Genomic DNA, 27,429 nt, shown 5'->3' with positions numbered 1-27,429 from the left:
TCTATAGTAAGCTTTTTTAAAAAATTATCTTATTTTCCTTAAAGTGAATTAATGTTTGTTTGCATGTTAAATATATTATTTTGATTAAAACAAAAGAATAAATGCATACTAAGAAAAAATTTTTTATTTTAGTGGAAGCTTGCTTTCTCCATTTTGTTGTAGAAAAAAGTCAGCATATTATATGCCACAATCTACTTGACTTGATAATTTATTCAAGCGCGTTTTATTCTCAAGAGTTTTAGTATGTGACGTCATTGATTTTTTTGTTTGTTTACGTTTCCAATTTTTTGCGCAACTTTTTGGCCAGCGGCAAAATGGAGAAGGCAAGCTTCCACTAAAATAAAAAAGTTAGTTTTTGTTGGTATGCATTTATTCTTTTGTTTTAATCAAAAACGTTTAGCCGAAACATTTTTTTTTATCACTCTTTAATATTTTTTTTTTTTTTTTTTTTTTAGATTATTCACCTCCCCAAGGCCCGAGGGGGGCCACTACAGTCGAGGAGGCTACTCATTTTTTGTTTTTTTTTATTTTTTTTTATTTTTTCTTAGTTATTATTCGTGGTGCAACCCTCTCTCAACTCTTTAACTCCGAAACACAAACCTTGCCGAGCAAGGCCGCTGCGCGGAGAAACTAAGTTGAGCGCGGTACTTCCAGGGACGTGGTGGGAGTCGAACTATAAACACAACATGTAAACACAAATATAAACACAACATGTCTTGGAGGTTCATGACTTTATGACCCCTAATGAAAAACTTAAACAAAAATATTCTATACTTTTAAGGATGCAAAAAAATGTTAAGTTAGGAAAGAAAAAAAATTAACAAAAAAAAAAAAAAAATAAGCAAATTGCAAAAATATTTTTGTACGAAAAAACTAATTGCGAAGGTATGAAAAGCATTTTACTATCGCGATACACTTAGTTTGAGCCCTGTATTTAATAAATGAAAGAATTCATGAAAAGGAAATAAATGCTATAGATCAAAATAAAGGATTGTTGCCACTATGGAATTTTCAATTGAAAGTTAAACTGTAAAACTAGATATATGTTTTCGTATGTTTAACATTTTTATATGATTTGAAGTTTACGTAGGTGCTGACACTCTTTCTCGCCATTACCTCAGTTGCAATGGATGCCAAAAGTTACATGTCAAACATGCTTGAAAGGGCACTAATACTAACAGCACTACTATTAAGTGCGGAAATTATATATACATATATATTTTGTTTTGCTGAAATATAAATAATCCAATAGAATTTATAGAATTAATATGTTTAATAATAATAAATATAATAATTCTATATAATCTGTTATAATTGTTAAATATTAAAAATATGATAATATTATATTTTTCATTTGTTATTGTGCATTTAACAACACCAACAATATGATACTTTTATTAACTTAATATTAAATATTTAATATTATATTTTAAAAAAATTCATTTTATTTTAATTTCTTCAAGTTTAAACATTTTTTTATTAGTAAATAAATTTTTATATAAAGGTTGTACTAATTATCATAAATTTGCACAATTAAATCTTTGCATAATAATTATCATTAATTTGTGCGCACTTTGCAAATGTGTAAAAAAATTATCTTGAAAAAATAAAAATTGATCAAATGCAATAAGCATCTTTGATACATCTAATAATTTATTAACTAGAATAAAAGTTATTTGACATATATCTCTTAAATTTGTTGTTTGCCAATTAATAAAGCCCATGTCTAAATTTGATACAATTCAATTTTGAATTTTAAATTCCAATATGTATTTCAATAATTTGAAATACAAATTAGAATTTTAAATTCCAATATGTATTTCAATATGTAATACAAATTTTGTCAAATTTGTATTACATAATTTAACTCTGCAAACCAAATTTGAATTTAGATTTTTAGATTTGACAAAATTTGAATTTGAAATTGACATCCAAATCAGAAATTAGTTAAATTTTTTCAATTTGAATTTGAAATTTGTCTAAGCTTATTCTCCAGCCTTCCCCTCAATTTTTTTTTCAAATTTTAAAGAGTATTACCTATTAATTAAGCATAATAAGATAATAAAATTTGATCTACCATATACAAGTGCAGAGTGTTTAGCAAAAAGCTCAAAGCTCAAAGGTTGTTTATTGACTTTTACAGTCATTTGCAATCAACATTCAAACATAAATGGAAACAAATGTGTAAAATGAAAATGTTGTTAAATATCAGTGAAAAATGTGAAATACCTAAATAAATTAGGAATACAACTTTGACATTTTGAAATAATCCATCCCATTTAAAGTAATTAGCAGTTATTGTGCTTGAGGTTGTTTATTGACTTTTACAGTCATTTGCAATCAACATTCAAACATAAATGGAAACAAATGTGTAAAATGAAAATGTTGTTAAATATCAGTGAAAAATGTGAAATACCTAAATAAATTAGGAATACAACTTTGACATTTTGAAATAATCCATCCCATTTAAGGTAATTAGCAGTTATTGTGCTTGAGGTTGTTTATTGACTTTTACAGTCATTTGCAATCAACATTCAAACATAAATGGAAACAAATGTGTAAAATGAAAATGTTGTTAAATATCAGTGAAAAATGTGAAATACCTAAATAAATTAGGAATACAACTTTGACATTTTGAAATAATCCATCCCATTTAAGGTAATTAGCAGTTATTGTGCTGACACTAATATTTAATTGTCTTAATATTTTTGTTTTGATCTTCAGTAAATTTTTATGGTTTAAAACAACCTCTTCTGATAAAATTTAGATTTCCACTGCAAACCCAATTAAAAACTAAATTATAATTGACTCCTAAATTTTGCGCCAAGTCACCCAATTGTCATTTCACTCAACACATTTAGCAACTCTTCTTTTGTCATTTGGTTAAGGTAAAACGTAATGTTTTCTTTCAACTTGTTCGGTTGTATGTATTTCATGCCAACAAATTGGACAAGTTGGTTCTGTTTGTCCCAGAAGCGGATATAAGCTAGTTTGATGAAATAAATGGTGACAGATTCAATTTAATAGCAGACTTTTGGTTCATTACGTATTGACAAATAATTCAATGATTTTTTAATTCCATTAATTTGAATTTAAATTTATTTTTTCATATAGTTTTATAACATATTTTTTACAAACTTTACAGTGCTGGATTTCAGTGTTTTTCAGTTCCATGCTGGGATAAAATTAACTTAAAAGCTTTAACACTTCAGCTAACACCTAATAAAAAATTGTCTGCCCCCGTTCGCCCCTAATAAATTTTTTAATAAATTGAAATAAATTACTTTATTATCTCACACTAAAATCATGGAGAGATTTCAAATTTAATCTAATGATCTTTTTGGTTTCAAAAGTTATGAGCTTTTAAAGTTTCCACCCTCCCCAAAATGAGCAGGTTGTAAGTTTTAAGTGGTCATAACTTTTAAACTCTAAATGACTATTTCGTAAAATTGAAAACCTGAATATGGAGTTTAATTTAGCATAAAATAAATTAAAAAAAAAAATACATTTATTTACTTATTGGGCTCGCCTTTAGGGTAAGCAGGCCAATTTTTGTTGGTATTTTTGTTTTCAGGCCCCAATTAAAAAATGTTTTTTGCAAAATAGTATAACTTGACTTAAACATAATCATACATAAGTTTAGAATTTGCAAATGTCTGAAAGTATCAATTCTGTAACACCAAAAAATCAGCGGGTTATGCAGTGGCAGTTTACTTAACACTTTCAGACATTGTGCTAACTCTGAACTTAGGTTTTTAATATTGTGATGTTCAGCCTAAATTTATATATTATTTACTATATCTGTCAAAATGGATTTTGTAGTGATAAATTTTAATTTATATTTTAAGTTCTTGCAGAACAAACTAGTTAAATATTGGTACCTAACTATTTTTGAATCCAAAAACATTTAAATCCAAGCGAAATGAAAATAATTAAAATTATAGTAAAAGAGTAAAAATATCTATTCTGTTATCATGGTTTGCAGTTTTACTAACTTATCTCTTACAAATTCCTAATCTCTAACAAATTTGAATTTTTTTGAAATAAAAGAGCAGCTGTTAGGCCATTCTAATATAATCGTTTTTATCTCTTGAAACTTTATAAAAATTTGCTAATTTACTATTAAGAAAAAAAAACTTTAATTATAGACTTTTTTAACAAAACTTTTTCATATTTAATACTTATTCAATAGTTTAATTTTTAGTAAAAAAAATGATTGAAATATGATACCTTACCATTTTTGATGCTGCTGAATCCATCGATGAATAGAAATTTCAAAATTTTTGATCTTTTATGATTTAAAAATAGTTTAAACAAAATTAGTTTTGTTTTGCTACATGGCTATTTCGCTTAATATTAAGTTTCTCAGTCATGGCTAAACAGTGACATACACTCAACTCAATGGTCTCTTAAAATTAACTTAAATAGTGACTATCATTTTATAACAGTGCTTTGTTTTGAATGTTTTTAAAATATTACTAAATATGAAAGAGAAATTTTTTTTGCAGAGAACTAGGGCTACCTAATTAATAAATATGTTTAAAGCATTTAATGGTGCTGCAATCCATTTATGCATAAAAAAGCTAAAAAAGTTATTTATTTTGTAACCCCAAGGCCAAAGCCGCTGCGTAGACTGCTATTTAACTCTCCGGCACTCTCAACTCCATAGCAATAAGTTATTAAAACAAGATATTAAAAATGTTATCTCTATGTAGTAAATGCAAATTATATTTTGTCTAACTTCTTAAGAAGCGTTACGCAGCTTGCATTTTACATACAAAATGGCAACTTGCATACACGTTCAGCAGTGTTTGGTAAAGCAAAAACTTTTTAATTTGAAATATATTTAAATTATTTTTTAATATTGTTTATGTGACGTTGTTCAGAATATATTAGGTCGTATAGAAGTGTTTTTGTTTAAGAGAATTTTTTCACAAATGTTTTAAAAAATTTTTCTTTCTTATTGATTCATTATTGTGTAAATTTTAACGTTATTTATTTATGAACATAAATTACGCTCACAAATATCTTATTAGTAACTGATAAAATCAATATATAAATTGTTTATAATCTTTATTTAAATTGTTACATTAAATACGTGAAAAATAAAATCAATAAATAGATTGTAATAAACAAATAGAAAATTATGTTAAGTATAAGATTGTTTTTCAATTACTTAATTTAGATTTTATCAGTAATTTTTGTTAAATTATTTTTGAGTGATTTTTAACCCAGTTTAAAAATAAATTTAATTGCAATGCGGTACTTTAAAATGATGCAATTTAAATATCAAAGCTGTGTTAAAGTTACATTTATTAGGGTTATGCATTTTTGTTACCTAACAAAATCTCATAGCAAGGTCTAATACTGCATAAAAGATGAAGTACTAAGACCATAAAATTAAATTCTTTAAGTTTTAAAGTTTTCAATCTAACTGCTATGTTCTTGCTAGTCCATAAGGTATGCATTTTATGTGTGTGTATCTACAATACACCAAAACTTAAAGTTGATGTTTAGTGCTGCAGGCCTTGAAAAGCCTTACCATGAAATCATTATATTGATTGTCTGCAGCAGAGAATGATTGCAGATTTCATCATTCAAGCTAACCAAAATAGTGTCAGTTGCAACAGTATCTGATATAAAATAATGATCCAGGAAGGCAAAATGAAAGAAATGGCTAACAAAAATGAACTGTCAGTGGATTTTGAACTGTGGACAATAACAGATAAAATAAAGTTTCCATTATTTGATTTCATAGAGCTTTTGTGTAAAAAGATAACATTACTAAAATTAATTATTTATCACAAAATTTAAAGCACTTAAAGATTCAATGTAAAATTTTTTGAGAAAATATTGCTGTTTTTATATATTTTAAAAGAAAATATTTGTTATTGTATAAACAGTACACATTTTATAATTTTAAAAAAGGAAGAAAATATTTGATTACAGTAATTAAAATAGAAATTATAATAATATTTAATGTGAATAATAGTAGTTTATTAAATTTAGTTATTACTGGAGCGACTGACGGTATTGGTAAAGCTATTGCAAAACAGGTTTATAGTTTATTTTACTTATTTATTATTATTGTTATGAATTTTTAACTTGTTTATAAATTTTAAGGAACTAAAAATAAAAATTTTTCAAACATGTTTTTAATGTAATAAATTAAAAAAATTTTTTTTAATATGATCGCGATTAGTTATAAAAAAAAAATAAATAAATATAAAAAAATTAACAAACCATTTTTGCCATATGTTAATTAAAAAAAAAAATATCAGTTACTAATTTATGGTAATATGTCAAAAACCAAGAACATTAGCTAAAATCTAAAATTCTTTCATAGCTGCCACAGTCAATGCCATACTTGTGGCTACTCTGCCCCTTAGGCATATGAATATTCGCCGTTCTATAATTTGTAACAGATGTTAAAAGAATACATATTTACAGTAAAAACTAATTACATTTACATATATGTATTTACATATATTTACATTTACATGTTACGTTTACATATACTTAAATATATGTGTATATATAAGCATATATAAATGTGCAGTCGTTTTTCAAAACGCCTTAAAATGCTTATTACCTATTTCGAGAAAAACACAATTAAAATAAATTATTAGTAGAAACTCTTTGTAAAACATTTTTTGAAATTTTCATTTTTTTTTCATTTTTTTCAAGAATATTTATTGGATAATGTTTGTAGAAATCTAAATTAGTTTATTTATATACACACACGTGCACACACACTATAGTATATAGTTTGTATAGATCAGCAAATGCTTACTAGTTTTGCTTATCTTTATAGTATGTTTTTTTTGTTTTTTTTTTTGAGAAAAAGAAGGAAAAAACAAAAAATAGTAAAAAAAAAGATTGCTGTCCATCCCAAACCCTCAGTCGATATAGCGGCACTTCCTAATCGTGGTCCTGTCAGTTTCAGTATGATGATTATCACTCTGCTACTGGTATCATGTAACCCAGTACTAACTGCCCCATACCTGTTGCCTTGTAGGGTTTGCTTTTTTTTGCAAAGATAAAAGGAAATAAACTTATAATTAACTAAAAATACTAAACATTAAAAGCCATCACCACCACCTAACTGTTTCAATATATCTTTTACAAGTATTCATAGCCTTTGAAGTAACTTTCCATCAGTTGAATCTTACCTTATGCCAAATTCACCAGACTTGCTTGCTCTTTGTGAAGGTTATTTAAAAAAAAAATATACTTTATTTTTTCATCTTTATTTTTTCACATTTTATCACTAAATCAAGTCTTTAGTGATGAAACGTGAAAAAATAAAGATGGATTAATTAAAGCAATAAATGATGTGCTTAACAATGTTCCATCTGAAATTTTCCATAACTTTGTTGATATTATGATGAATTGAATAATAAAAGAAGCTTTATTAGTTAATAATTTCTCTTTGTTTTTTGTTTTAATTTATTTTTCTTGCTTTTGTTTGCAATTGAATTATGGTGATAAACTTTTTATTCTTTTTCATTTTTACTATATATCGTTACAATTATGTTTGCATTAATTAAATTTTGATTTTAAAATAAAAATTTGATGAATTATTTTTTTTTTTCAAATTCTTTTTTCAGATTAAAAAAATAGATTGTCTATCTCTTAAAAATTAAATTAAGATATAAAAATTTTTTATCTGCTTATTTTTACTGCTAATTCTTTACTGGTAAAAAAGAGAGATTAGAATCTTTTTGATACCTAGATATTTAATTGAGTTGACATTATTGATTTTGTGTCATATTAATCTAAAGTTCATGTGTTGATTTTTGTTTGATTTGATTTTGAATTAACAAGTTCAGTTTTGTTAGAATTAAGAAAAAATTTGGTAGGGAGCAGCCACTGAAGTAGATTGGCAAGATCGTGGTTAATGTGTTTGCTAATTGTTTTGAAGAATATGATTTTTTTTTCAGGGATTATTAGAGAAAAGTCATAAAAAAAAGGTGTTGATACTAAAACAAACTAAGTAAAACATGGAATAATATAATAATAAATTCCAAAACAGAAAAATGATTAAGATATAAATTTTGTAACTCAAGAAAACATCTTTAAAGAGATGTTTTAATTCGAGTACATCTGCATTCAACGTGACAAGCCGTATATATATATATTTTTTCTGAATACGTAAGAAACATAATTATTACTCTTTTTTTAAATCTTTATTCAAAATTTATTTCTTTTCATTTTGTTTGCAAATTTTTATAAACTTCTCTATTTTTCTATATCATTTTTTTTTTCTTTTTTCTCAATTTAATTTTTAGTCAGTTTAATATATATATATATATATATATATATATATATATATATATATATATATATATATATATATATATATATATATATATATATATATATTTGTTTCTTTATAAAATTTATATAACATAATAAATATAACATAATAAATATTTTTTTTTCTTTGAGATTTATTAAATTGTAAATTTTATTTTATTACTATTAGTATTATTATTATTCCTGTTATTATTTTCATATTTTACATTAATATTATTTATTCATTATTAATTTCAAAGAATCGACATGACTTCATAACAATATTCATGATTAAGCAAGGTAAACTTAGCTGTTCAGAACTATCCGATATTATACATGATCAAAATGAAACTATTCAAAGACTTATAAAAGGAATTGAATTATTAGAATTGAAAAAAGAAATCAAAAATAGTTCAGCTACATTTTGGTCAAATCTTTATAACAAAAATAAACCTGCAGAAATTATATGGATCATATGATCTACCGTATGAACAAAGATTGTTGGCGTTAAATATGACAACTGTAAAATACAGGCTACTTCATGCAGACCTAATCAACGTCTATAAATGGTGCAAAAATAACAATAGTGACAGAAGTCTTTTTGAAATAGATAGACAATTTATTATTCGTGGTCATATATATAAACTAAAAAAACAATCTTCACGATTAAATTTACGTAAGAACTTTTTTTCTCTAAGAATAATAAATAAATGGAACTCTCTTCCTTTTGACATTGTATCAGTGTTATCTCTAAAAACGTTTAAGCTGCTTCTAGACAATCATCTAAAACCTTAATTTAAAAAAAAAAAAAAAAAAAAAATGCTATATATGCAACCTGATATTGTTGTGTGTAAAAGTTAGGCATATAACTTTGGAAATAAGCATCTTTATTAAATTAACAAAAACATATTGTATGTTTTAATAATAGGTTTTGGTTAATTTATGCATCCACACAGACCAATTTTTTGTCTATGTGGTATGATGGGTGGTAGATGCTTATTTTCGAAGTCTGCGCACACAAAAAAATCAGGTTGCATATATAGCATAAATATCAGATTAAAATTTAAATAATGCAGGCAGTTTGTTACTATTGTTTACTAAAAAAATTAATTTAGCTAAAATAAATTTTTTGCCTTTTTGTAATTTAGTTATTTTATTTTTTCAAATCCAGGGTTGAGGTAGGGAATTGCACTTTAACCCTCCTTTATGCTCACAACTATGTAAGTCCTAAACCAGGCACTAAATAGAACTTTTATCATTCAAAATCTCTTTAAAGATGTTTCAATGTCTTGAGTTGCAAAATTTATATTTTAAAAATGAAATAGTATTTTCTGAAAAGATCTTTTGAATTTGATTAAATATTAAAGAGACAAACCATGATTCTAGTCATTAGACCAAAGATGAAATGATGATTCAGAATTAAACTTTTTTCCAAAAATTTTTGGTGACAACCTCCATTTTGCTTATATATTTTTTGATATATTTATTTTATATATATTTTTTTAAATTTATTTTTTTGAATTCCTCTAGTAAAAGTCCATTGGGATTCCAAGTTTTAAGAAAACTCTATTAACCATCATCAAGGTATCAAAGCGGCTTTGTTGTCTCAACCAATTGTCACTAAAATTCTGATTGTTGTCTTAAATGGCGATATAATTTTTGAAATTACTAATTATTTTTTATGGGTTGTATTTTTAGTAAAATTGAAGCAATTCTTAGACATATAAGTGATAGAAATTTTTTTTTTTTGCATTTGCAAAAAAAAAAAATTCTATCACTTTTATGTCTAAGACAAAGTAAATAATGTTTTGCTAAATTTTTATATATCATTTAAAGAATAAATGATATACAAAGATTTTAAATTTTATGCAAAGCCACTTAAAGCAGTTTATTTAAAAAAATAAAGTAAGCTAAGCTTATCGTTAAATGAAAGTTTTTTTAAAAGAAACATTTATTTGGATGAGTCTTTTGGTGTTTGTTAAACACTTTGGTTGAGTATTTTCAGATTATTTTGTCTGTTGTCCAAGTAGTCTATAAATATTTTGGAGGTCTCTTTCACACTTTCTGACTTATAAACAGAATTTTAAAAATTTGCTTATTCTTTGCCAAGTATTGATAAAGTAAAATCACATTCTTTTCATGCATTAGTAAAAAGTAAAAATTCTTTGACTTTTTCAATATTTAATTGGTACTTTGTAATACTTTAACAATTTCTGCCTTAAGAAAGATGACATCATAAAACTTCTTATTTAAGTTGTACAGAAACATTGCAGCCATTACTTTTTGCATTGCAGGTATAGATGTGGTATAGATGTGGCTACATTGGCATGTAGCATATATCACCATACTGTTTTTACCACATCTATATCATCAACCACAACAATTGTTGTAGAATCTTGAGCTATCTAAAAAAAAAAAATGAAACAATTTTTGTATCCCTTTTACAGAAATAAACTGTGTGGCCATTGTTGGTGAAGTTTTTTTATCACCATTGATATTTTTTATCACCCTTGAAGATCCATTTGATGTTATTCTTCTTAGTTTTTTATTTGACTTGATTGTTATTGTGGACTTATAATTAGATATATAATTATTATATTAAACTTTGTTTTTTTATTTTAAATAAGTGGCTTTGGATAAAATTTGTAGACTTAGTATTTGCAAAAAAATGGTTAGTAAAAATTTTGTATATATACAAAATTTTTTCTAAGCATTTTATTCACATACATAAACTGTGTGGTCATTATTAGTGAAGTTTGTTACCTCCCTTGATGATGGTATTTCTTCAAGATCCATTTGGTGTTATTCTTCTCAGGTGTTCATTTGATTTGATTATTATTGTGACCTTGTACCTATCAAATACAATGAAGCTTTTGATATAGTTGTTTTGAAAACAGGTAACAAATGCAGGAATTATTACCTTAAACTTTGTTTTTATAACCCAGTGCACAGAATGTGCACAGTGCACACAATGTACACAGTGTTCATGATGTACCCAGTGCACACGGTTTACACAGCGCACATGATATACTAAAGCATCAAATCATCTGTCAATATTGTCTTTTAAATTTTGTTTTATTAAACACATTTTTTTCTATGTTAGAAGTAGTTTCTTTAATGAAGCTTTATCTAGTTTCTGTGTGAAAAATTCTTGAACAAGGCTTGTAAAAATGGAGTGATTTTGAAATCAAAGTACAATTCAAATTCAACATTTTGAATAGCTCTGTCATTGCATGATGAGCTAAATAATTTGTAAGTTAGTTTTTATGAAATAAACTTTCTGAGTTGCCCAGCTTTGTTAAATTTTGTTAAATGCCGTAGTGGTGTAGTGGTAGAGTGCTCGCTTCATATGCAAGCAGTTCCAAGATCAATTTCCACCATGTCCTTGGTAGTACCGCGCTCAACTTGTTTCTCTGTGAAGCAGCCTTGTTCATCAAGGTTTGTGTTTCAGAGTTATAGAGTTGAGAGAGGGTTATAACCACAAGTATCCTCCTCATCTGTAATGGCCTTATCGGCCTTCGGGAGGTGAATTACATTAAAAAAAAAAAAAAAATTACTAGCCAACAGATTCTGAATATTGAACTTATAAGTAGATCTGTTGCCGGGAAGCACATTATGTGGCGTTTATGTTGTCGACATATATGAGAGACGCATCAGTTGTACTAAACAACTTGTTAGCGCTTGCACTAAGCAGGCACTAACAAGAAAAACTAAGGCACCAAAATAACAACTGTTTTCAAATTTAAAAAAAAATTGGCCTGAAAATTTTAGGTGTGCAATGAAGATATTAACTCATTAAGACAGATTTAATTTCAACTTTTTTTAAAAAAATTCTCACATGCATCAGATTGCACAAGAAGCTAAAGAATACTGATTAAATGACCCTGAAAACCTTTTCCAATATGAAACCAGGCTAAATAAAATTATGTGAACTATGTTCTTTCTATTTGGGTAATAAAGTCCCAAATTTCTACCTTCATCAAACCCCTGCTTGTCATGAAGCTAGATTTATGACGAATAGGATGTCTTTGTTGATACTTCAACTTACTCATAAGAAACTGAATTTTATGTCAGTGGAGGAGATAAAAGATTGCATAAATTTTGTTGCAATTTTGTTTTCTGAAGTAATCAAAATCCAGGCACCATCTAATGATCTCAAAGCTATTAAAGTAGTCAAAAGCATAGAGGAAGAAGACAAAATACTAGGCAAAAGTCTGAAAATTTTTCTTCTTAGGCATAAATGGTACTTGGCTGAAGATGTTGTTATTGTATCACTAGTAGATCCAGGTGTGACTAATGAAGGAAAATTCCAAATGGTACAGGAACTTATTAATTATCCTCATCCCGCAGATATTTCTTATTTTGAAATAAAGAAACCAGAGATTAGAGATGATACAATCATTAACAAGAACACTCATTTGAACGAGTTTGTTGGGAAAAACAGCTGGTAAATTTTTTTCATGCTCCATCTTAATATACAAGATATATATATTTTTTGGATTTCTGATGGAAAAGTTGTAGATCTTTATCTCAAATTTTTTGAAGATTATGTTTCAAATGTTCATATTTTATTATTTAAATATTAGACAATTTGAAGAAAAATGAAAATATACACCTAACATTTCCTGAAGGTTTAAAGACTAAAAATTGTGCATTTTTTTTAAATTTAAGGTATACAACCAAGATGTCAAGCGTGAGTGAGGCTATACCAGGGTCAGTGTCACCTTTATTTTGGTTAGCTCCTGACTTTGTATTTATTGTTTGTTTTTGACTTCTTGGAAAGGTTAGTTTTTTGTCAACTGTGTTGATATCTTCTGTAAATTGTTTTTTTCTGAATATTTTTGTTGATTTTGTTGCCATTTTCAATATATTTTCAAGTTGTTTCTATCTTTGAGCAGTTTTTATTTTATTTTTATGGAGTAATATGCTGATAGAAATTGATCCTTTACTTTCTTTACTTTACTTAATAAAAAACAAACAAAAAAAGTTATATTAATTCCAGGAAAAAAAAAGACACAGGTTGGAGGGCCTTGTTCAAATGATAAATACAATGATATATGATTTTAACTATATAAAAAAATAATTAGATATTTTTCCCAAATATGTATTTGTGAGTCCTAAAAGGTCTTTTCTTTTCTCCACTTTTTTTGGTCATTTGTGACATGTTAACAAAAGTGCAAAAAACTTGATGATTTTTTTCCAGTTTCAGGTTAGTTCCAGGTTTTTTCAACTTATTCCACCTTTTGAATTAATATTGAACCACTAATATTGAATGTTCAAATTCAAATTATATGAAGATTATGTAATTCAATTCACAATGATTATAAACTAAAAACAATTTTTTTTTCAGTTTTTAGGATTTTTGTTAGAATTTTTTTAAACTAAACTAAATTCATTGACTTTTCATTTTTTAAAAACTGTCAAAGTCAATGAATTTAGTTTAAAAACCTTTATCTGTGTATTTTTTGTCACACAAATGTGTGTCACAAAAAATCTTTTTCTTTTTATTTTATAACTAATAGTTAAAGTGACAAATGTTTAAAGTGCAATCTTAGTTGTATCTTGTTAGCTGAAAATAAAACAATATTGATTTAATATTGAGTTATAAATACAATTGAATAATTATAAATATAAATGTGTAAATATTGTTAGAAAGTTAGATTAATTAGTTTTTATATAATTTGTTTTTCTTATGCTATTCAAGTTGAAACAAAATTTTGTTATTTGTTCTATGTTGTCTAAAAAATAATTTGATAAATTTATGGTCATTTTAGTGTAAAATAAAACATTTTTAAATAAAAGAAATAATGCTATTGCAATATATTTGGCGTCTTTTGACGTCAACTTAATGTGTACTACTTTTAATTTGATATTGCGAAAATCAGGTTATTTGATTCATTGAAAGTTGTCAACTGTAATTTCAATGAAAACGTAAACAATTGCTTTTACATCACTAAAATTAGCGCAAAATATTTTATTTAAATTTAACACATATTGCATTATTATATTTTATAAATAGGTATATAGCAGGCTACATGCCTAGGTAGTAGTTATATAGTAGTTATGAGTGGGCTATGTAGTAGCTATATAACAGGTTATGTAATAGGTATATAGCAGATTATGTTGTAGCATTTGTAAGCTATGCAATCATAACCATAAAATAATTTAAAAAAAATAGAGTCAAAGTAAGACTTGGACTAGTTCTTCCTTGAAATTGCGCGGGTTATCATACAAATTAAGTTAAACTTTTGACTTGATATTGCTAAAATTAAGTAATAATTTAATTAATTTAATTTTTTTTTACTTTTGCAACTTTTATTTTTACATCACTAACAGTAGTGTCAAATATTTTATAAAAATATTTTAAAATTATATTGTATTATATATTTAATATTGGTGGCATGTAGCAAGTTGTTTTGTTTTTTCATAGCTATGTAATCTTTCTTATGTAGCTATTGTGTTATACAGGCTATGTAGTAGCTATAACCTGGCTATGAAGTAGCTATGAGCGTGCTATGTAGTAGGTATACAACAGGTTATGTTGCATCATGTTGTAATATAGGTATGTAGTGGGTGGGTAGCCTGCCGGCTATGTTGTATCTGTAAGCTATTTACATAGTAGCTGTATAGCGGGCTATATAATAATTATGCCTTAGAAAAAATAATTAAATCTAATTTAAAGCATCGTATATAACATTGATGCGTATGTAAAATATATTAATATAACATAATAACATAATGGTAGTTATAATGTTATAATGACCTTTATACATTTTCGACTTTTTATATCAGACCAGATATTTTAATGTTTTTTTTTTAAGTATTTATATATCCAATAAAATAAAATAAAAATAAAACAAGAAAATAAATCAAAGAATAAAAGAACAAATAGATTTAATAAAACAAAAACAAAAAAATCACTTAAAAGCAAAGCACCAAATTAAAAGTAAAAAAAGCTGAAAAATGTTTAAAATAATAATAAAAAGAATTAATTAAAACGTAAAAATAAAAGTTTTTCTACACTTGTTTTTTTTTTCAAAAATAACAAAAGATTATTTTTTCATTTTATTTTATTTTGTAGAAGTTTTTGTGTTTGCATTTTCGTTTTGTAGTTTTTGCTTTCATTTTGTAGTTTTTGTGTTTGCCTTTTCGTTTGCGTAAAGTTTGTTTTATTTGTGCTATTTTGCTAATTATTTTTATTTTTGTTTGCTGCAGTTATTAATTGAGTGTTTTCATATTTTTTGTCTTATTATTTAATTTATTATAGCTTTATCGTTATATTTATTTTAAATTAATTCAATTTACGCATGCTTTTATTTATTATCATTGCTGTTGATTTTTTTTTTTTTTTTTGTCTATTATATTTTGGTGTCACTCCAATGACTAATTTTTAACTATATGAGTGACACCTAACCTAACTTTGTAAAGTTATAAAAAACTTGTAATTTTTAAATTTTTGGTTGAATAAATGGATAAATAAAAAAAATAAAATACCATCAAGAGTTATTGAAATTTAATACATATTTTTAAATACCTTAGCAGAAATATAAACTAAAAATTAAAAACTAAAAAATATTGATATTGACTAATAGTATGATTTTATAAATACTTTTTTTTTTTTTATTAATTTGTAAGTTGGCAAAGCGAGGCTTAAATCTTGTTCTTATAAGTCGATCGGAAGAAAAGCTTAAATCAACTGCTAAAGAATTTGGTTTGTGTTTTGTTTTATTTACTTATTTCAGACAGCATATAATTTAATCTTTAATGTATTTCATTTTTAAAATATATGTTTATAAAAATATGTTTTAATATTTTTTTACAAAAAAACTTTTTTTTTTTTCTTTTCTATTCATTTATTTTTGAATTTTTAAATTGTCAAAAATTCAAAAATAAATGAATAGAAAAGACTCAGATCACAGGTGTTCCCTCATAGGTAGAATTAAAATAAAACTTTAAAAATATATATGTTTTTTAAATTAAATCTTGTTTGCTGGACCTTTGAAGACTAAACAGCTCATACAGCCCTTAAAGTCTTTCATTGGTATTACCTCAGGACAGTTTGTAGGATTATCTTCTTCAAGAACATAAAATTAATATTTTCTTAGTCCAGCAAACCAATTAAGTTATTAGCATAATGAGCCAAAGCTAAGTTAAGCTAAGTGACATTTTGTTTAATTAACTACATGAGATTTTTACTCAACATGTCTGCAAGAAATCACTATTTAACAAGAATCAAAGGAATGAGTTTGAGCGAAAGAAAATAAAATAACTTCAAATAGTATGAATCAGTAAAACATTAATGTTATTTAAGACATAAATTAAAGAAGAATTTCTTCGTAAACAGTTCATATCAGTTTTTCGTAAACAAGTCATATCAGTTTGATAGGTAATAAGGTCACACCCTTTGTAAGAGATAAAATGTTTGTCTTTCTTAATGACATTAAGTTTTTCCATTTTTAAAGTAATATGTGTTGTTAAAGAACTTTATTTTTGAGATTTTTTTTTGTAATTAAATTTACCTTAGTTTGTTGACATATGTTATTATTTAAACATGTGAACATTAGCTATTGCATTTTTTGAAAGTTTATTTTAAAGAGGAACATTTGTTCTCATACATTGTTTATGATATTTGCAATGTCTTTAATTGTAAGGGTATGATATTATCCAACGTACCAGAGTACAAGTCACAAAAACCAAACAAACAAAAAATTCTATAGATAGAAATTACTTTGCAGGAATCTGCGAATCAAAGGAATCCTAATCACCAGATACCAATAAGTTTTCAATACAGATCAATATTAAGAATGGAATTACAAAATTAAAAAAAAAGATTAAATTACAGAAATGTTTGTCTCCTTTTATTTTTAATTAAAAATCATTATTCGCTATGCTGTTTATATAATTGATAAAACTAAAATTTTTTTTTTTTTTTTTGTTTTTGTTTTCATCAAAAATATTGTTAGAGTATGAAACGCTAATATTAAAAACTTACTTTTTAGAATCATTAGGTGTTGAAGTTAAAACGGTACAGTTTGATTTCAGTAAAACAGAAGGTTATGAAAAAATTCAGAAAATCTTGGTAAATTATGACATAGGTGTTTTAGGTATTTTACTTTATAAGTTATGTTTAAATAAATTAATGAATCCTGATTTGTTATTATTGTGGTTATATGATTTTATTTTTAGATCTTTAGATATCCCTTAATGATTTTATTTTTTAAATTTATATTTTCCTTTATAATATAAATGTATTTTTATGATAGATCTGAAAAGTATAAGTGAATGTTCTTTTTGTTTGTTTACTTAAATTTATATATTTAATTATAAATTAAATTGTATTTTTATTTAGTTAATAATGTTGGCATAAGCTATGATCATCCCGATTATTATTTGCAGAACTCAGATGATGTAAGTTTTTTTAGGTTTTTTTTGCAGAACTTTGATGATTTTTTTGTTGTTGTTGAGTAAAAAAGTAGTTTTCTTTTTTTTATCAATTTTTTTATTTTTATTTTATCAATAATTACATTTATTCTGAATATTTGATAATTTAGTTTTATGAAAGTTTGGTTAACATAAATGTATTGAGTTTACTTAAGGTAATTTAGTTTATTAGATTAATTATTATTTTTGTATATGTTACATTTCTTGTACTATATCATTGTTATATTTTTGTACCTGTACATGTTGTAAAAATTTTGTATTAGCATACATATGTTTGTATAATATACAGAAAAAATAAGCATGCTATAAATACATGCCTATATACTTACATATGAATACAATATAGATGCACATCTGTATAACAAAACTGCCATAACTTTAGTTAAAATAACTTTAAACAGAAATATTGTAGCAGCACTTCTATAAATTTATTACATCATACACATCTTTCATACATACAAACATTTTTTATAAACTACTGTCAATGTTGATATGACTTATTTTTTTATTATTTTAATTAAATTAAAAATTGCTTTAAATTTTTGCTAAGAGACTTAAAAAACAATAGGTTGTCTATATGTTATAGAGAAGAGATATTATCAATCATCAAGATTGATTTTATGTTAAGGGAAACATTTGTCAACTTACTAGAAACTTACCATTGGAATAAAAGTTCTATATTTTCTAAATACTTTTTCTTTTCTTCTTTAGATGACCAAAATTGTTCTGGAAGGAATGGTGTCAAGGTTTTTTTTTTTTTAATATTTTTTCTATAAATGTTGAAAAAGTATTGAACATATTTTTTAAATATAAAGAACAGATGACAAAATTTTTTTTTATCTTTGGATAAAAAATTTAAAAAGTATTTTTTGATGACCTTTTAATTATTCACTTTTATTGTGCATTATACCCAATTATTACACGGCTCAATTTAATGGTAAGAAGTTGTTGCCCCTCAGACTATTCTTGAGACCTGCTAGAAAATGGCAACAAACCATTGTTGATTTTTTAGTAAAAAATGAACAATGGTTGGTTGCCCCCATAAATCAGATCTTTTAAACAGTCTGTGGGGTGGAGATGTCTGACCATTAAATTAAGCCCTATTGTTGATATGTAGTTTAAAATATTAGTTTCAAGATTATATTCTCACGTGAGATTATATCAACTAAGAGTGTAATCTCATGACTCTCACAGTTGCTGAAAAATATTTACAAAAAATAGTTGCTAATAATACTCTGTAATATTGTATATAAAATGTATATAAATTTGATAATAATAATTATTATAAAACTTATATACACTTTAAAATCTATTTGTTAAATAGTTTTTTTCAATTTAAAATTTGTCATAGTGGTAAACTCTACCAATATTTGATTGTAATCTCAAAAAAATAATTTAATATTTAATTTTAATTATAAAATCATTTCATCATGAATAATAATGAAACATTTATCAAAATATTTGTACAATATTTCACCATTGTATATTTACAGACATATCATCTTCAACACTATTGTTGACTTGATATTTCTTTTATTGCGGATTTTAAGGTACTGCCCAAAAGTTGTTGCATTATATATTGATAACCAAGCTATTATCACGATACCTCTATGTGGATAACTATAAAGATAACTGCTAAAGCTTTGGCATTATATTGTTTAGTTTTTATATTTATTTATTTTTTTATCTTTCATGCAAGGAAAATTTAAAAACATTAAAAAGTTCACAATAAATTAGATCTAAAATTTCTGCAAATAATAAATTATTTAGATCTTATACATTTAAAAATATGGCAAAAGTAGAAGATAAAAAAATTGTCAAGCCATAGCTATAGGCACAGTTCACAAATATGCTTTAGGTATAAAATGATATGACCCAAGAGGTTTCAAAAGATTTAGGTCACTAATATCATACAATTTAAGGATCTAATTTTTAAAATATCTAATGAAAATAGTGCCCTTTTTGAGAAAATTCAGTTTAAAAATATGTGTAAGTTTCATAATTTTCTTTTAGGATTTTTAATGGTTTACATTCTTTAATTATTATTAAAATCAAAAGTATTTCCTATATAAGTTGATGAATAATTCAGACGAATATTTTTTAAAGAATATTCATGCATTGATATTTGATAAATGAACATTTGTTTCTCTCTCTGTTTGTAATGCCTCCCGAATGCCTCACTAACTTAGAGACAAATTGGGTCTATTACAACATTATCCTAATTATATTCATCATTATCAGCATGATTTTCATTTGCTGAAACAACTATTACATCCTTTTCATATACATCAATAGTATATAATTCATATCTCAATCAGAGGCCACAAGTTGGTTAGGAATGAAAACATATGCTTTACACGGACCATCAGCATATGAAATTTTCACAAAAATATAACATTTAACACAAACTTTGACTTGTCTTTTCCCTTAGTCAAGTATGGCTTTACTACATTCTATGTAGAAATGGTTTTAAATGTCTGACAAAATTTTGTTACAATTTTAATGTCTGACAAAATTTGGTTACAATTTTAATGTCTGACAAAATTTTGTTACAATTTTAATGTCTGGCAAAATTTAGAATTTTTTAAAGCTATATCAAGATCTTCTTGACAGAGGTCTTGAAAGTTTTATTAAGTTTTATCTCGTCGATTAAAATCACTATAAAGTCCTGCATTTTTTTGTGTGGGCGTCCAGCCTCATAATATAGTTTATACCAATTATCTAGATATCTCAAAGTTCTGAGATCTCCATCAGCAATAGGTGATGACCTTCACACCAGGCACATTAATATCTTACGTTAGCTTAAAATACTTTACATAAGGTCATTAACCTGATTTACATTTTATTAAGTAGTGTATGCATATGTGTTCAAATAAAAAAAAGTGTAATAAAAAATATCAATTTAGATGATAGTATTCCATTTAATCATTAAATAAATAAAATAAAATAATGTATTTAGTAAAATGACCATTACACTAAATGAATTCTTTTTCTTGTTTTTTTTGTAATATTTATTTTTACCTTGAAAAAATGCAACAGATATTATAAAGTCAGTACAGATGGGCGGGGCAAGAAGAAGATGCAATATGTCCTACCTCCACACCCAGAATAATATCACCACACCAAGAGATTTTGTTAAAAAAACATAAATTAATTAGAGATTATAAATTCCTAATAATATATTGAGTTTCATGTCTACTGCTAGAGAATATTTGCATTCATGCAAAATTTAGGCTCTTGACCATCTACAATAGGTTGTCCTGGATTTCTTCTTGATTAACTGCATGTGCAAGATCGACAGCCCGATTAATCCCTGAATATGTTCTTCTATCCTCCTGGTTGTCATATCTCTCTTGTTCAGGGATGTACATGTTATACACTACTTTCAATAAACCTCGGCCTAAATTGCATCACAATGCATAGAATTTAAGAATGTTTTACTAAATACTAGATTAAAAGAATACTCAACTTAAATGTATGTCCCTAATTTTTAACTTGGGTTAGCTGAATCAATTCAAACTCTATCTGGGTAATTTTGCCTTCTGAAAAACATGGCAAAGTTTAGTAAGTTCTTCTCTATAACTAAGTTTAGTTAGTTCTTCTCTGTGTAAGTTCTTCAATATAGCTAGGCCTTTTGAAACTATCTTTTTGAGCCTACTGTTTATCTTCTCTTCAGCTTTAATAGTCTTGACAGCATAAAACTCTGATTTGAACTTTCTCCGTTCAGCTAGTTTTGCCTCCACAAATGAATCAAATTTAATATCACATTTTCAATGTTCTTGCAACTTGCCCTGCAAGTTCAAAATGCTTATCATATATTGACTATATAATATATATAAGTTGTATTATCCATTGACCAAGTCCTAATTTGCTTATTTTTATGTTGACTAAGTTTTAGTTCATATAAGGTTAGATCTCTTCAAGTTTTACTTTTCTGGTTTTTTCAATTGGTTTCCCAAAGATTTCAGGAATTATTCACTCTCCTATAACAAATTTTAATAATTCATACTAAACATATTTAAAAATGGCAATCCACTTTTCAGTAACATTTATTGGAATAAGGTTATTGAATGTCATCCTGTTTATGTATGATTTGCAATATGAACTAATTCCTAAAATAGAAAACTGCTATTGGATAAAACACAGGTCTTGAATAGATGAGATTGAGATGGTCTTTGATCATTTTCTCCAGTGAGTATACATTTTAAATCTTTGAGGTGGTAGCAGGCATAAACCAATCTCTTATTGTCATCAGAATTTCTCGTATATTTTTTCTTTTTAGAGAGCATAACTCTTCAGTTCTTTGAACTAATTTTGCTTCTTTAGTTTCATAAAACAGATTTGATTCTTTAGTTTTATCTTTTTTTTAGGATTTCTTATCTTTTATTTATATTATGCCAATAATATTGATAAATAATAGCAGCAAGAAATAAAGTTATTGTTGATTTTTTTAACTGAAATGTTATAGTCTTGAGATATGTAATATAACAACTAATAAACATTGTATTATCAACCATACTTTTGATTTTAATAGTTATTAAAGAAGCTAAAAAGTCAGATCCTTAAAACATGATATTTGTGACCTGAATCCATTGAAAATTCCAAAGTCATATTTTATACTTTAAATGTATATTTGTGGAAAAATCCACTGTGAAAAAATTTGTGCATTTAATTAGAAACTATTGGATCATCATCTAGAACAATTTCTAAATTAGTTAAAGTCAGTCAGTCAACTGTGTCTCAGGTTCTTAAACATTACAAGGAATCTGTATCAATCAATCGCAAGTCAGGACCTGGTAGAAAGAAGGCATTTGAGATCAAAAAATAGGCCCCTGAAATTTGTTGTTCATATTTTCAGAATCCTAGACTATGATCTGACTATGCAAGAGTAAATAGATGCAATACATCTTGTTCTTTTGTGCAAAAAGTCTTGGATTGTATTTACTCTTATCCCAAAATAAAATATCCAAACCGTACTGAAAACTATCAAAGCAAAAGCAACAAAATTGGTTAAACATTCTGACAAATTCGATGGCTGCCTAATTTTTAATGGTAAAACTTTTGTCAAATAGACTTTAAACTAATACCATAGATTTTATGCTGATGTGAAGCATGGAGCTCTCAGTAATAAATATAATATATAAAACTGAATAATTTAGGCAAGAAATGTATGATTTGGCAAGCATTTTGTAGCTGTGGCAAAAAATATAAACCATTTGTAACCTCAATAATAACGCATACTGAACTCCTCAAGGAGGAGTGCCTGGAAAAGTATCTTCTACCTTTTATAAAGTTTTATAATGTTCCTATAAGGTTTTGATCTGATTTAGCAAGCTGTCACTATGCTAAAGCAATAATGAGTTGCTACCGAAAAAATGTTGATGAAATGAAAAAAAAAAGAGTTAAAATCATACCTAAAATTCACAAGCTACAAAATTATCCATAAATACGTCCCAAAGAAAAATTTTGAGCTCTTTGCAAGTTAAAGTTAAATAACACCAGTTAAAGTACAGGTTAAAGTTGCAAGTTACAGAACCCGAGCTTCTCTAATTAGGGAAAAATTTGTAAGCTTCATTACCCACATGCTACACCAATTTATTACATTAATAATGTCACTTTCAAGTTGGTTTGTTGCTTTTAAATTTTTGTAATTTTCATCAGAAACTAAAATTAATTTCCTGATGTCAACATATAATTAGCATTCTAAAGTTAACCCATTACATAAATTGTTTATAAATTTAATAAAAAGAAGTGGTCCTAGTAGAGAACCTTTTTGCACAGAACTAAATACTTAATATTTAATTAACAAGATGTTCTTTCACCAATAACTAGTCTTTGTGTTCTACAGGTTACCAATTACCAATTATGCTTAATCAAATAATGCTAGTAACTTACTATTAATCCATTCTTTAATGATTTTAGATTAGACTTTTTCAAAATCCGTCAGGGTTAGGGTTAGGGTTAACCCTAACCCTAACCCTGATGTGTAATAAGTAGACAACCTTTCCATCATTGAAAACACATAATAGTTCTAGTAAGTTTTTAGCACACAAATTTTGTTTGACAAATTTGTGCTGTTAATTATTTCTAATTATAGCCATAATTGTTCTGATGGTTTAATATATTTTTGAATTGAGTTTATAAACTATATATATAAGTTTTGTAATTTTGATAGGAGGGCAATTTTATGTAAAAACATCCAATTTTTTTATAAAATGCAAACCCTAAATCTTTGAATTTGCTGATATGTACACCACTCTTTTTTTTTTAAGCATCTTCTTTTTCAACCAAGGCTGCAAGCAAACACTATTAGAGTTGGAAGATAAAGTTTATAGAGCAAGATAACGATTAACAGACGACTTATAAGATAGCAAATTATATGAATCAGGAAACAAGATTTAAGCAGCAAATTTTTAAGAGCTGCTGATGTTCAAGGGAAAAAACTAGACAAAAAAGCACTTTAGACAAGTCACAGTAAAGGGATGAGACTTAATTGAATGATGAGTAACACAAAAATAAATTTTAGTAGATGGTGCAGGAGAAATTAGCTCATCAGAGTAGCGCTCATTATAGTATTTATAGAAATGGTTGAAGATTGGCTGCAAGAGCAGGTTCAACTATGTTTTACAATGTATTTTTGCATCTTGTCTATAAGAGAAAGGGCATCATTCGATAATTCGCTCTAGATATGGCAACAGTGTTCCATACAAGGATAGATTTGAGATTTATAAAGATAAATAATAGAATCCGGATTAGAAAGTGGCAAGCACGATAAAGAGATGCAACCTCAGCAGATGCTAATTCAAAGATTTTATTAAGTTATGAACATCCCTAAAATTTTATCTAATTCCAAACGATTTTTAAGATATGTTTATATTTAAGCTTTGCCTTAATCCAACAAAAATTCACCATTTAAAAAATGGTTTTGGTCTTTATTTCTGTTCTGTGTGCAATAGAAAGCTGAAAATAGGTACGCTTATATATACATGAGGCAAAAAATCCAATAAAACAACCTAAAATATTTAAAAGTTAATTTTATCACAATTTTACTGGGGTGTGTTTAATTTTAAAAACGTTGATGTAGCTCGATTTTTTTATTCATTTATTTTTTATTTTTTTCAAGATGTTGTGCTGAATAGTTAAGTTAGATTTAAAACAAAGAGAGTGGTCTTTTCTTAAACTCAAAAAAAAAAGGTCAAATTTACTAGAATATGTTACTTATAAAACAGTAATTATAAAAAGTCAAAAGAAATAAAGTTTTACTCTTATGTGCTTGATACACAGATGTTGATGTTTATTATTTTTCAAAAAATTTTTCCAAGTTAATAAAACCTCCTCACCCTGTTTATTAAATTTGACTTGTGATGAATTCAAAAAATTTTCTGTTTTAGTTTTCTAATTTTTGAAACCAATTAAGGTGTTAAAAGTTAGAAAATATAAACTCACTTGTAGAAATAAAATATAAATTCCTAATCTTCTGTTTATTCTTATTGTATATGTATACCCTCTTTCCTGTCCTTCTCTTTTATTACATCTGGACAAATATGTGAATTGTCTATTGATTGAAAGAATTTAACAAGTTTATTATGCTAAATTTTGAGCGCAAGTGACCAGTATGTTTTATAATAATTTCTCCTTAAGTTACAACTTCTTCCACAACTCTAAATACAATTTAAAAAAATAGCACAAAATTTGAAACATCACCTCCTGTATTAGCAATAACACTTGCCACTATTGCAGTATGTTGCCTAACTGGAAGTCTCACATGTATTTCTGTGAGAATGTAATAATCATTCTGACTATGAATTACCATTTAGGCTCAATTTTATTAACTACTAAGTGCTAAATTAATTAAAATAATAAATGCTCCATCATATAAAACATAATATAGCACATATAGTGTAAAAAGTAATACAATAATAAAATGCAAAAAGTGATAATAAACAACTTAATTAAATATTTTTTAACAATAATTGTCTCAACCAATTGTTTACCACTGATCAATAAAAAAACATTTTTTATTGATCATTATATATATTTATTATAGTTATAAAAGTTATAAATATATAGTTATTATAGTTATAAAAGTTTGATAAAATAGAAAAGTTAAATTAAAAAGTTGAATTGAAATTGAAATTAAAATTAAGTTGAAGTTGAAATTAAAAAGTTAAATTAAAATGTTAAATTAAAAAGTTGAATTAAAAAATTGAATTAAGTTAGAAAAGTTAAATTAAAAAGTTGAAAAAGAAAACACTGTGCAATAAAATATATATTTTTTTTTTAACTGGAACAACAGAGTGTGTCTTTTATAACATGCAATGTTCTGATTGTTCATAAATGTTCTGATGCAATGTTCTACCTTTGAAATGTTTCTAGCTCATCCAGAAATAAAGTTTCCAATCTGAAAATTTAGTTTTACTATTTAATATTTCAATAAAAAAGCTTTACTTAGAAAATTAATGTTTCTTTTGCCAAATTAGCTAGTCACTGTCTTGATGTTATCTTGCAGAATTGGTATAGTGGTGACTAGTTCTTAATTTTCTTTTGTGTGCAGAACTGTTGTCCATCTGCAAAAACCAACAGAAATCACCCATCATAATTTGACTATATTTCCCTTGATATCGTTGTTCCATCAAATGTCCTGGTGAAAACCTTCTCTGTGCTCATCGCTTACTTCAAGTAAATTCTCAAGAAAGAAGTCAATATCAGAATGCAGGAAATGGATCTTAAGAGATACATTTGCTCCGATCGCCTTATAGTCCATTATATATAATCACAGTTCTCTGTAGTCGTCTAAATTTCTGTTACTCCAACTTGTTTCTCCGCGCAGCGGCCTTGTTTGTCAAGGTTCGTGTTTCGGAGTTATAGAGTTGAGAGAGGGTTATAACCACTATTAAGTAGCCTCCTCATCTGAAGTGGCCTTCTTGGCCTTGAGGAGGTGAATAACAAAAAAAAAATAATAAAAAAATACTAAGAAACCCATCAACAATAGCCTTGAATGAGTTTCAGGCTGATCATTGCAAATCATTTAGCTTTGATGTAAACATGCAGTCATTCATTATAACATGTCTAATTTGAGATGCTATAAAGACTCTTTCTATTATTTTAGCATCACTCATTCTTGGAAATGTCTCTTTAAGGCATCCAAGTTGCCTTTAAGAGCTTTTCCAAAGTTCTTTATCAACTCCAACTTGATGTGAAGAGGTGGGAGGTAAGTTTTGTCTGGCTGTGCTAGCGAATTATACTTCACGTTGTGTTTTCTTTGGACATATTCAGATCTCGCTGGCCACTGCTTCTGTCAATAATGCAAGCACAGGAAGCAGCAATTTGTGTTACCACTTTTGCATGCCCATCACTAGCAAAGTTCCATGGCTGTCTCACAAACACAGGAAGAACTCAACACTAATCCAATAACTTTAAATTCAGCACAAAAATTCTAGCCAAATTTTTTACAATTGATTAACAAAAATTTTTCTATTCTCACTTGATACTTTTATACCAGCAGCATAGAATATTGGCACAGAAGGCTTTCAGTTGCCATTGTAAAAAAGAATCGCCTTAAGGCTCGTCTTTGAGGCGTCTATAAACAGGCGCCATTCATGAGCTTTGTGTTGACAACCAACAACCAAGCTCATTAATAAAAGTTTCTATATCTTTGCAGTAAGAGCACTTGTCTTTTTCTTCAAAGAA

The 27,429-nt window shown here is 26.3% G+C and overlaps 1 protein-coding gene across 1 annotated transcript in view; it reads left to right on the top strand.

The window, feature by feature from the left end:
• LOC136080441 (very-long-chain 3-oxoacyl-CoA reductase-like) overlaps nt 1–27,429 on the top strand; it is a 48,854-nt gene that overhangs the window by 7,857 nt on the left and 13,568 nt on the right. The window contains exons 2-7 of the mRNA XM_065797077.1: nt 6,010–6,056; nt 15,934–16,009; nt 17,298–17,402; nt 17,648–17,706; nt 17,850–17,894; nt 18,451–18,485. Coding sequence (XP_065653149.1) covers nt 6,010–6,056; nt 15,934–16,009; nt 17,298–17,402; nt 17,648–17,706; nt 17,850–17,894; nt 18,451–18,485 — 367 coding nt within the window. The remainder of the gene's footprint in view (nt 1–6,009; nt 6,057–15,933; nt 16,010–17,297; nt 17,403–17,647; nt 17,707–17,849; nt 17,895–18,450; nt 18,486–27,429) is intronic.

Source organism: Hydra vulgaris, chromosome 05, assembly GCF_038396675.1.
Source record: "Hydra vulgaris chromosome 05, alternate assembly HydraT2T_AEP".
Lineage (NCBI taxonomy): Eukaryota > Metazoa > Cnidaria > Hydrozoa > Anthoathecata > Hydridae > Hydra > Hydra vulgaris.
The sequence above is the reverse complement of the archived record's forward strand: the minus strand, read 5'-3'. Positions and strand labels throughout refer to the sequence as shown.